At 49.3% G+C, this 12,648-nt stretch overlaps 1 protein-coding gene across 1 annotated transcript in view; it reads right to left on the bottom strand.

The window, feature by feature from the left end:
* Window positions 1-1,118: 1,118 nt before the first annotated feature.
* Window positions 1,119-12,648, bottom strand: part of ROGDI (rogdi atypical leucine zipper) — a 33,851-nt gene continuing 22,321 nt past the window's right edge. The window contains exons 6-11 of the mRNA XM_044979701.1: window positions 9,187-9,282; window positions 7,400-7,498; window positions 6,663-6,776; window positions 5,742-5,791; window positions 3,901-4,027; window positions 1,119-2,154 (exon numbers count right to left, since the gene is read on the bottom strand). Coding sequence (XP_044835636.1) covers window positions 2,113-2,154; window positions 3,901-4,027; window positions 5,742-5,791; window positions 6,663-6,776; window positions 7,400-7,498; window positions 9,187-9,282 — 528 coding nt within the window. The 3' untranslated portion in view covers window positions 1,119-2,112. The remainder of the gene's footprint in view (window positions 2,155-3,900; window positions 4,028-5,741; window positions 5,792-6,662; window positions 6,777-7,399; window positions 7,499-9,186; window positions 9,283-12,648) is intronic.

Consider the following 12,648-nt stretch of genomic DNA (forward strand, 5'->3'; position numbering starts at 1 on the left):
AGCAGGGCTCTGGTAATGCATACCCAGAGTCCAGAGCACTGCTGGTCATAAAGATTATTGATGGGAGCCTGTAATGCATTTGCTATTGTATTGTCACTTTTGGGGAGCCTCACAAGAGGATGGCATGGAAGGCCTCTGCATCCCATTGAGGTATCTGCAGAGTCCCAGTCCAGCGCAGGCCCCACAGTGCAGGCAGAGCCGCAGTGGCTGAGTGCAGCAAACAGAGACACTTCAGCTTCTCCCTCCCAAGAACAGAAGACCCTGGATGCCAGTTTCCCCAAGAAGAATCACTGTTAAGAGTCTCCACCCTATGTGGATTGTGTCAGGGGATTTCAGGCTGATGTCCAGATCCAGAGACCTTTAACCCAGGAGCATGTGATGCTGCAGGAGAAAGGAAGCACAGAGGCTACATAGCCATTCTTAGCACATGAGAGGATGGAAAACTCCTGCATGGTGACTGGCTGAACCACCTGGGAGGAACGCTCAGTGATTGCATATGGAGAGAGAGTGCTGCTTTAACTTGGGGAAGGGGCCTACTGAGGCTGAGCACTGGGGAATGGAGGAGCTGTCCTCACCACCACAACCCCCCACCCAGCACCAACCCCTTAACCCCAGGACACCCACTCTCAGCATCCAAAACTAACCCTGCATTTTTGCCCTGGCCCCAACCCTTTATGATGGTCCCAGGCGGGTAGTTACGGAGCAGCACTGGGTGGCTTTTAGTCCTGGGGGGAAAAGGGGTTGAGAGCCCCTGCACTACAGCACTTGACTTGCAACTATTTCCAGACTCTTGCCATGGTCTAGGGTTACCTTACTCATCCTGATCTTCCAGCACCTGCCCACGTCTATCCCCACCTCAATTCCGGCTTGTTTCATCCTGCACTACACCCCACACATCCCGCTCTGCTCCCCGCAACCCTCCCTTTAGCTGTTACTTTGCAGTCGTCCTCCCTCCACTCTTCCCCGCTGAGCAGTAATCCAGGTTATTCTAGCCGAGTCACACTAAGCACCTCCAGGAGATATTCTGGCTTACTGAGTTAGTAAATCACTTGTGACACTCATAATTCTCAGCACGTCCTAGCATTGAACAATGCCTGTAACAGCCACGCAGCACAGCGCTTGGTCTGAGGAACTTTATTTCACAAATATTGACTGGTTATGGGGATGATTCATATACTGTAGCATCAATAGGTTAGGCAGGTAACAATAACCATCCTTCCACAGGAACAACGTGGTCTTGTCCACAGATCTGTGTTTAGTGTCATCCTGTAGTAGACCATCGAGACTGTACAATGGAAGACCTGGCACAGATGGCGGACAGAGGCTCCGCTCATTCCTGTGCTAGGGAGAGAGGTTTATGTGCAAATGGTGAACAGAAGCTACATTCTAACACAGACAAAAATGACTGGCTCACCTGGGGCTCAGAAACAAGGAGTAACACGCAGTCACATTGGTGCCAGGGAGAAGGAAGTAACAGCTGCAAATAAGAACATCTCAAACTGAATTACAAGAAACATCTGGACAGATGCTGGGGAGGGTTTGAGACAGGAAGGAATGAGTCTTGGGGCCATTCAAAAACCTTGCTAGACCATCCTAGGTCACCGCATGAGACAGCATCCACTTGACCCGTGATGTGCTACACATTAACAAGCACTCAGCCTGCCCCAGTTAGTGTTTGTCTGTCTCCGTCCCTCCCAGCCCTGCTCATGGTCCAGCAATCCTCATGGTATGTGCAAATTAGATTAGCTTTACTGGCCCATGGTCTTCCCCTCACCCCAGCCCCTCGGACATGGTCCACATAACTTATTATGGGCTTGCAAGGTGCAAATAAGTAACATTCTACATGTGACTACGCAGACACGAGCAAGCTCACGGTCCACATCACAGCACTGCGAAGGGCCCTGCTTAGTGCTGCCATGTGTTGAACCCTGAGGTCTGAAGCACAAGCAGCTCCTACAAGTGATGTCTCTGGAAAGCACTGACCCTGGGGTATGGCAGGACACAGGCCAGTGCGACATGGCACTCCTCTCAGGTTGGTACACAGGGGTTTCCTCCTAAGAGGGCAGGGCAGTAGTTTTCAGGGTCACGTAGGGTCAAACTCTCCTGGAAGGATTAGTACGGCCTGTAGTTCCAGTAGCTGGAAAACACAGAGATCTGGAAAACAAGGGATAAAACAGGTAGGTCCTTGGGTTCCCTGGATCCTTGTTAAATATCAGTCTCATGTTAAAGCTGCTTCTTTCTGTTAAAGGGACAGCTTCCTGCCTCACAGGCCAGACCCGGAAGCAGCTCCGGGGATGAGAGAAGCTGGAAGGAGGCCATGATTCTCTTAGATCTGGGCCCTCAGATTCTCCACTCTCTCTCTGGCCACACCCCTCCCAAATCCCAGAATCCTCCTCCATTTTCTTTTACATCCCTCCCTTTAACTCAGAACAATGGCTGCTCCCACCTCAAGGGGGCTGGGCAGAGCTCCTTTCAGCCAGTGGGATTTCCGGAGAGTGACATTCCCTTCAGACCTCCTCAAGGGCACACAGCTCAGGCCAGGAGCAACAGGCCACACTTGAATCCTAGGGACCCAATGTGTGCGTCTCAGCAGTGATCCAGAATCAGTGCTATCAACAGTCTACTGGTTCTTGACGGGTTTATACGGATCCTGCCAGAGTGTTTTAGCCCTGGCTATGTAAGTAGTGGTTCCTGGTTCAAAGTTCAAGAGCAGTTACAATGGGCCAATTATTATTTGTTACATTTGTCTATGGAGCCATAGGTGTGCATAGTGTTTTACACAGAGAAAGAGTGTCACTGCTACAGGTATCATATAATGTACAGCAGATACACACCAGACCACCAAGCTCTTACATGGCACTTCTCAACCAAGGAGCTCAAAGCACCCTACAAGGGATGGGAAATATCCCCATTTTACAGCATGAGGCAGCATGATGAGGTGATACACCCAAGGTCATGCACCAGATAAGTGGCAGAGCTGGGAACAGCTCTCAGATCCTCCTGAATCCTAGTCTGACCACACTGCCTCTTCAGCGGCTCTGAACCTCTGGCTCCTCATTTCAGTTTCTCAATGTATGGCCATGGTCCTTAGCCCTGGAACACACATTTCTGAAACAGCAGATTGAACAGATTCCCCCTTCTGCTCCTGGAAACCCTCCCGATGAGCTACACAGCACACACAGTCCATACCAGGGTACCTTCACCAAGTGTTTTTATTATTGTTCTCTCCCTTGTGCTCCAAGTACAAGGGAGGGATAGCTCAGTGGTTTGCGCATTGGCCTGCTAAACCCAGGGTTGTGAGCTCAATCCTTGGGGCCATTTAGGGAACTGGGGTAAAAATCTGTCTGGGGATTGGTCCTGCTTTGAGCAGGGGGTTGGACTAGATGACCTCCTGAGGTCCCTTCCAACCCTGATAAACATAGCAGCAGTTAATGGGAGCCCCCTTCCTGCTCCCCAGCCCAGCATTTTATACTGTTTGCCTTCTCTCTGGCATTCAGCTGGTGAGCTAATTACCTCATTAGCAAATCAGGTTCTCTACAAGTGCAAGTGACACTTGTAACCTTGCAAATCCCCCTCCGCAGTGACCAGGCTGCTTGATTCCAAGGGGTTCTCTCTGCAGCTGCTAACAGCACCCTGTTACTAAATCTCACCCAGTTATTCAGAATTTTAACTAGACTCCTGCTGTGTAGCACCTACCATTTGTCAGCTCCATAGCAACAGTTTTCATTATTTCCCTGAACATCCTGTGCTATCAATACATAGAACAAATTACGTCATACTGCATACTGATCTCTGTGCCAAGCACTCATGGTCAAATCCATTCCAGCTCACGAGAGCACCTAGGTAATTAATTTGAACAGGTTTGAAACCTACTAACAGAACTTCTGCCCACGTCCCTACCTTGTCCTTCAGCTGCTGGCAGAGCTGCAGAGAGACCGTGAAGAAGACAAGGGCGTCATTTAGCCAAGGTACCACACACTCCACTTTATGGACATGGCTGACTTCGTATCTTTGGCTGCCACACTCACTGCAAAGAGAACACACAACAGCTGCTCCATGGATTCTGATGAATCCAGGGGCTACACTAGCTAAGTCAGGGTTGGACGGTAAATTATAGGGGCATGTAGTGCTCATGAGAGTGAGGCTCAGTGTGCTAGTTAGCAAACATATGATACACAGCTTCCTCTCCACAGTTCTGCCAAAGCACCTTCCCCCAATAGTCCAGTCCTAGATTAAGCAGTAGATGTGGCAGACTGTGAAACCTATCCACTATAGGCTGCCACATCCAGTAGACATTTAACTCAATTTTACCTGTAGTCAAATTAAGTTGAACCCAAGCTTCTTAATAGAGAGGCTAATGCATTTAGCTCACTGCACCACCAGTTTCATAGCTTAGTTTCAGTTACACTGCCACCACCCCCAGGTGCGGAGAATCAGTATGAATCACTTAGAACTCTTCCCCTCCCTCCTCCTGTTATGAAAGAAACCACGAGGATTTCTGTCAGAAGCACATGGTTACACCAGACACCTGCCAGACATGCTGAATATGAAACTGTTTCAGACCAGCTTAGACAAGATGTAGTGTCAAGCACTGGCTAACCATGGCACATGCAGGGGCAGCAGCACAGGGAATGAAACACTGATTGGAGTGGTGGGAGGTTAATGTTCTCTTTTGTGCCAGCTCCCTGCCAGCCCCTTCCTCTCTAAGTAAGGACTGTATTTTGAACAGCCAGGTTTGTCTGGGCTAGGGAATGAGTCATTAAAGAGATCTTGCTATTGCACCAGTGCTCAGCAGGTACAGCCCCAGCACTGGCTCACTGGAGCTGCTCTACCTAAGTGCTTGTCTGCACTTACAGCGCTGCAGCTGTGCCGCTGTAGCACTTAGGCCATGTCTGCACTTACAAGTGTACAGCTGTGCCGCTGGACCGATACAGCTGTGCTGCTGGAAGAGTGGTTGTGTAGCCATGTTAGGCCGAAGGTTGAGAGCTCTCCTGTCAACGTAATAAAACCAACTCAACAAGCGGCAGTAGCTATGTCGGCAGGAGAGCATCTCTTGCTGACATAGCTCTGTGTACACAAGCGCTTATGCTGGTAAAATTTATGTCGCTCAGGGGGATGTTTTTTCACATCCCTTAGGGTACGTCCAGACTACCCGCCGTATCGGCGGGTAGCGATCAATCCCCAAATGCGCTCCTGTTGACTCTGGAACTCCACCAGAGCAAGCGGCGGTAGCAGAGTCGACGGGGGAGCCGCGGCCGTCGATCCCGCACCGTGAGGACGGGAGGTAAGTCGAAATAAGATATGTCGACTTCAGCTACTTTGCGTATCTTACATCACTCCCCCCTCCCCCAGCAGTGTAGACCAGGTCTTAGCAACAAACATTTTGTCAACATAAGTGCTAATGTAGACATGGCTTTAGTGAAAACATTACCTATACCGACAGGAGAGCTTTTCCCACTGGTGAAGCTACTCCACCTCCCTGAGAGGCTGGCTACCCCTGGGGTTAGGTTGGTATAACTACGTCTCTCAGGGGTGTGGATTTTCCACACCCCTGCGTGACGCTGTTATACCAACATAAGTCTGTAGTGTTGACCTGGCCTAACAGATGCTCTTCTTGGCCAAAAGTTCAAAGCAATTCATAAGCAGAGCTAATGCTAATGACTGTGTTCTGGCCATGAGTCAGCGTCGGACATGACTCTCTCCTACACATGCTATACAACCCTTCAGAAGACAGTACTTACAACATGGCTCCAGGGTTATGCAGAATAGACCCACCAGTAGGTCTGAAGTTCTACACAAAGGATGAAAGAGAGAAATTAAGTCACTTAAAATCAGACATAAGGAAAAAAAATACAATCAAATGATTTGTCAGGATGTACTGACAAAATGCAGCTGAGACTCACATTTACTGCTATATACAGGGAGACAGTGGTTTGATATCAAGAAACATGGGCAGGTGTATGCACAGGAGTTAAGAGTGAGCAAAAGTCAGAGCCAACGAGCCTCTAGCATCTGGTCCCTTCCTGCACCTTACGAATAGTCCCAGAAACTTTTTGAAAACAAAATCCATCGCCCTGCAGGGTTTGCATCCCAAAACACAGCACCACTGAGAATCTGAGTGTGAAACTCACTAGAAACTGGTTATAAACCAAATGAAACCGACTAGCCTTATTTCCACTGTCCAAGCTGAGAAATGCAAATGGTAAAACAACATCGTGAAAATGAAATTAGCTCTTTAAAATTCCTTTGGTTTAAATAATCTAATATGTATTTGCAACACAGATAAGGGATTTTTATTAGAAAAACATCAATTAACTTGACTGTGTCCCTTTAACACTATAAAGGAACTGACCCAAACACATTTTTTTAAAATAAAATATCATGTGGGTAAATTTAGTGATTATCCCCTCTGAGGGTCACTCAAATAGCTCCATCTTTGCTAAATCATCATGCCCAAACCTAGGTTTGCACTTCCAGGAGGACCAGTTATTCTGGCTGCATTCTGACCTAATTCCAGGTACCTAACACTAAGCACACTCATCCCATGCTCTGGAGATCTCACCACCTCACGTCATGAGGTGTCAGCATCATCCACGGAACTGAGATCTCCTCTTTTTAGCCCATATCTGCTCTGACTGGGAAAGGTGAAGAAAGGAGACTACCTTGGTGGAATTGGGCTGCAGTGCATGGAGCTGGTAGACAGTCAAACACAGCTTATTTAGGTTGATGTAAAAATTCACAAGGATGTCCGAGGGCAGAGCAGGGGTGAACATTTTCTGCGAGAAAATAAAAATGATTTCTGCATCAGTGACAGGACCCTCTGTTTCTAAAGCTAGGGTAATACTACCGTACAGTCTCTTCCATTAAAAAAAAAAAAAAAAAAGAGAGGCAGAGAGACATTAACAGCTTTAGGTAAAAGAGAAAAGCTATGTTTTATAGAGAGACTTGAATAGGGACCTGACCATACATGATGGCTATTTCTCTTGTTGCACCTGACTTCTAGACAGCTCTTGCACCAACACTGTGTAAGTGTGTAAGAGAACAGAGGAGATGGGAGTTAGACTCCATAGTTTGTCTCTCTTTAGAGTTTTGCCCTGGAGAAGCCCAGCTGACAAAGCCAAAACCCTTTCTCCTGGCTGTGGGCTCTTTAAGCCCAGGTCTGCTGCTCTCTGCAGCAGAGAAAGGTAGACCGACGACCAATACTGAGCACAGGGTCTACATCTGCTTCCATACAACAGAAGTTATACAAGACTAAACAGGGGATTCTCTAACACTGGGTACAACAAGGGTAGATAAGAATACAGCAAACCATGTCCCCATTGTGGAGGGACATGCAAGCCCTCACAAGAGGGTGGAGAGAGGGAGCGGGCTGTACAGGCCAAGAGTGATATCAGGTTACCGTAAGGCCGCTGGAGGCAATTTCTGGTAGGGTCAAGGTGGCTGGAGTAGTGAGCCGGTTCCGAGCTCGTGTCAGCTGTAACATCACCGCATCCATCAGCTAGGAAAGAAAACACATATTCCTGTTGAAGGCGATGATGTAGCTTTGGAGGGCGAGCTGAAAAGCCTGGGTAACACACATGAGTTGTTACAGGGGAAACTGCATCAAGGAGTTGCACTGATTCAAGGCAGGGCGTCAACTCTACACACACACTCCCGCCCGAGGCTCAAACAGACGCAAGCAGCTCTCGCTCAGGCCCCTAGAGAGCAAAGGCCTCTTCATGTTACCCACGGGGACGACGTTCTGTCAATTGCATCTCCCTGCTGATGTTCCCGACAAAACCACATCAGCCTAATGGCATCACTCCAATGCTCTGTCAACAACTTACTGTCACCGGAAGAAGCTTCCAGATCAGAAAGTGCTCACGTTTCATATAAGAGTCTCTGCTTTTCTACAGGATCTGCCATTGGAAGAGCTTGGAGCTCCTGGATATTCTGTTGCTCTGAATCCTAACCAAGTAGCTTGCTTTAAAGAGAGTCACTCATGCCACAGACCTCTCCCGGCATCCTTACAATGACACCAAGCATCATAATTTGCTCTGCAATTTCTTCTAAACAGCAGAAAGGTATTTGCATCCGAGTCATTCTCCCTCCCAGGTTGTCCCCCCCCACCAACCTCATGACCTACATGAGCCCACTGTGAAATCTTCACGCTAAATTTACACCCTCCTTGGCAACAGAGTTAGAAACAAAATGAACCTGCTCAAGCTGGGCTGGGAGAGAGACTGTATTGCTTTAAGAAAGGAGGAGCAGGAATTCAGAGACTTACTGGGAAAGAAAATTGCTGTTTATAAGTGTAATTTCGCTGGCAAAAATGTACCACTGTCATGCAGCCTTACATAAAAAGGACAAGAATGTTTACAGAAGTGTCAGCCCACATTCTCCTCCACCCCACTTTACCCCTCTTCAGGGTAAGTCACCGCCAACTCCAGTTTAAAAAAAAAAAAAAAAAAAGCCCGTTGTGCCTTATGTAAGAAACAGTAGAGAAAATAATTTAAAGATTTTAAGTGCTGACAGTCAAAGAGGGATCTAAAGACACTGAAAGCTCTTCTAGAAGCTTTATATACAAAAGAAGAGAAACATGTTGCCTAATTGCTCTGATGGGCTCCAATCCTGCATGTGCAGAACTTGACTCATGTGAATCATCACATGGATGTCAATGAAACTACTCACGTGAATAAGTTATGCACACTCTTGAGCATTTGTAGAGCAAGCTCTTTCCTATGACTCTGCGACAGTGGTGGCTTTTTCACCTGGCAGGAATATTGCACCTTGAAGGTGAATTTCCTCAGATATAGTCCCTATTTTGGGAAGAATGCCCAACCCAGCATTTTGGGAGAACTGTGTTCATCTGATACAGAGCTCATGACTAGAACGTTAAGGCACTCTGCACTATGACTCATCTTCTCCCAAGGGGGAGAAAAAGGGTTGGTGGCCAAGTAAAAACAGAACAGGCTCTCTCTCACACTTGATGTGGTGAGAAGTTACAGCCAACCTGTCCAGTGGCTAGGACGGTAGCCTGGGACCTGGGTTTACATCCCTGCACTACCTTGTGTGACCAGTCTCTGCAGAGATTTCAACTCAGGACAAAAAAACACAACACAGCGCAGCCGCATTAAAAAGAAGGGAGAAATATGGAATTGGAGAGTTTGCCCTCTTACCCCACCTCCCAGAGAGCATTCTGCTCACCTTGAGGACCTCGGAGCCGGTTTTGAACTGGTAGTTTACATCTCGGTTTGTGAGCAGGTAAATTGCTTGGTTAACGTGGTTCCTAGCATCCTGGATCTGCAAAGGTACAAAATGCAGCCCTGTCAAATCTGCTCCCTCTGAAGTAATGCTAAAAGGTGGATTATCCCACTGTTGTCTCCCAGAATCCATCCTATACCACTGCACAGACAGGAAAGGAAATGTTGATCATCCCATAATACTGACGGCATTTTCCCCTGGGCACTTGGCACTCACCACTAAAGAAAGCTGTTACCTCTGCCATTCAGATCATAAAATGTATTGGTGTATCAGACCGGGCATTTTAAGAAACAATCGTCTGAAGTCTGGGGCCTGCTGGTTTGAAGGAACAGTGATATCAGGTAGTCAGATCTCGTGAGCAATCGGGGCCAGAAACAAAAGTGAGACGTTGCTTTCCAGCTAGGCATTCCCACTGTCTAGGATACAGGGCATTCAGAGTACATTCTGGCTACTGTCTTTGCCCAGTCTCTGACTTCTTCAGCTGTGATCTGATTACAGTGGCTGCTCTTAAGAATCATTGCCATAGAGCTAACACCAATACAACATGTGAATACTTTAAGAGAACAGAAAGCATTGATTTCTAACTTTAAGGTTCATTGGAACAGCGGATTACCAACACCCTAGAGTAGCTGCTGTAGCATTTGGGTACAGGGGAACACATCACTGGGGCTTGCCTCTTGAGCAACCTTTGATAGAATAGACCTGAGGCACATCTAGCATGAAACCCTGTGAACCAAGAGAAACTGCAGCATATGGTCCATTAACAGAGCAATCCGGCTCATAACACGAGTGAGGAAAAACAACGTAAAGAAAGGGTTCACTGGCAGGGGGAGAAGAGCAGAGGAGCAACTCCAAGTGGGGGTGAGACTCGGACTCTCAGCACCAGAGGCCGGTGTGGGAGCTGGAACAGAGGAAGGCATTAATGAACAGGGAGGATGAACACAGAAAAGGCAGGCACAAGTTAGGGTAAGAGGTAGTGGGTGTGTAGAGAAAAGCACTTCATCAAGTTTAGCGCAGGACGCTGTGAAGGGCATGTTTCGCTAGTGTTTTCAGACAAGTTCTAGATGCCAGTTGCAAATGTAACAGTGAAACAGACAGACACAGAGCTTTGGACTTTGTTCATGGGAAGCTTGTAGTCTGAAGCTTCCTTTCTCCCCCAAATCTCGGCACAACTCTCCCGAGTGCTATACTGAACCTTACCTAGTGCAGGCTCTGGATAGATTTACAAGAAAAGCTCTCGTATGACTTGCACTTGCTTCCCCAGAACACACAGCTCAGAAGTCTCAGCAGCGGGCTTGTTACTCGGAGGAGGGCGTCTCTAGATGGAGGAAACATCTCCAGTGCAAAACCACCATTATGGTGCACGCAGCTGGCAGCTTAGATACTGCTGGCACTCGTGACATGGCATCACAGGACACTACTCTCCAGATCCCCCACCTCCAGGAATATTCCAGAACAACAGACTTGGAAGCAGCTTATGCCACTAGGCTCTGGAGTGACACAGGGCCGCCCAGAGGATTCCGGGGGCCCGGGGTCTTCGGCGGCGGGGGGCCCTTCCGTTCCGGGACCCGCCGCTGAAGTGCCCCGAAGACCCGCGGCGGGGACCCCCCGCCGCCGAAGTGCAGCCCGGTATTCGGCGTTAATTCGGCGGCGGGGGGGTCCCCGCCGCAGGTCTTCGGGGCACTTCGGCGGCGGGTCCCGGAACGGAAGGGCCCCCCGCCGCCGAATTACCGCCGCAGACCGGGCTGCACGTCGGCGGCGGGTCCCGCTTCGGCGGTAATTCGCCAGTGGGGGGTCCTTCCGCCCCGGAGCGGAAGGACCCCCCCGCCAGCGAAGACCGGGAGCGAAGAAGCTCCTGCGCCCGGCCCCGCAAGAGTTTTCCGGGCTCCCCGGAGCGAGTGAAGGACCCTGCTACAGGGGACCCGAAAAACTCTCGTGTGGGGCCTGGGGCAAATTGCCCCTCTTGCCCCCCCCCCCCACCGGCGGCCCTGACCCTATCCACACCCCCCCCAGAACACCCACAATTCAACCCCCCCATTCCCTGCCCCCTGACCGCTCCCCCAACCTCTGCCCCCTCCCTGTGCCCTGACTGTCCCCAGGACTCCCTGCCCCTTAGCCAACCCCCCCGGCCCCAGCCTCTTACCCCCGGCTCCCTCCTCGCCCGGAGTCTCAGCGCCTCGCTGAACAGCCGCAGCGTGTCTCCAGCGGGGCCTGAGCTCCGTCCCGCTCAGAGTCGCGTGGTGAGGGGGCGGGGCTGTGAGCTCCACGGCGAGCGGAGGGAGCTGAGGACGCCGCTTGATGTGCTAGGGCTCCAGGAGCGGGACGGAGACGGGAGCCTCAGCTGTTCTCTTGGGGGGCCCGGGGCAAATTGCCCCCTTTGCGCCTCTCCCCCCCCCCGGGCGGCCCTGGAGTGACACAGCCATCACAATTTTCACAGCGCTTCCTCCAATTGGCAAGGCCCACTCCTTCATGGAAGAAACTCGGGATATTTCACTATCGGAGGCTTGTTCTGAGAGAAACAGGACAAGGGTCTCCCCATAATCTCACGAAATACTATTATTCTGCCTCCGTTAGGCTCTCGTATTCCTTGTCTAACGTTAAGAGACCAAGTCCTTCCAAAGTAAATCAAGGTGGGAGCTGTGCTTAAGAGATGGTGGAAGAATATCAATAGAGCAGCAACACAAAAGGGTCACTTATATAGAGGCAACACTGCTGAGTGCATCACAAAAGCTCCCTTGTCTGCAAAACACAAACAACTCAACACAACCATAAGCGTTGATGATTCAAAGCCCAGATCAACTCAGGGCTTGATTCACCTACCACAGAGTAGCTAACATGTTTAAAATTAGCTAACATGTTTAAAATGCCAGTAAATTAGAATTCTCAATTTGCTGTAGATTGACGTGTCAAACAAACTACCAAAGTCCAAATATGCTTATAAAAAAAAATCGAAGACATTGTATAAGGACCTACATAGCACAGAACCCCAGTGTCAGTTTTTAAACTTCAGAGCAATAGTGGGAAACTTTAGTTCCATGAGACTGGGCACTAGATTTCCAGAAGCCAGATCTATTCCAGCAATAGAAATGGCAAGCGATACCAGTCTGAAGAAGAGATTCAGAATTCTTCCCATTTGGATTCAATGGTGTTATCTGGTTTTATTCCGACTGAAGAATCCAGTTATAGTTAGAGTCTAAGGGCCGGTCTACACTGGGGGGGGGGAGGGAGGAGATATTGAGCTAAGATACACAACTTCAGCTTTGTGAATAGCGTAGCTGAAGTCGAAGTATCTTAGATCGATTTACCTCGGGTCGTCAAGGCGCGGAATCGACGTCCGCGGCTCCCCATGCTGACTCCGCTACTGTCGCTCACTCTGGTGGAGTTCGGAGTCGACGGGAGCGCGTT

This window comes from Mauremys mutica, chromosome 11, assembly GCF_020497125.1.
Source record: "Mauremys mutica isolate MM-2020 ecotype Southern chromosome 11, ASM2049712v1, whole genome shotgun sequence".
NCBI classification, from domain to species: domain Eukaryota; kingdom Metazoa; phylum Chordata; order Testudines; family Geoemydidae; genus Mauremys; species Mauremys mutica.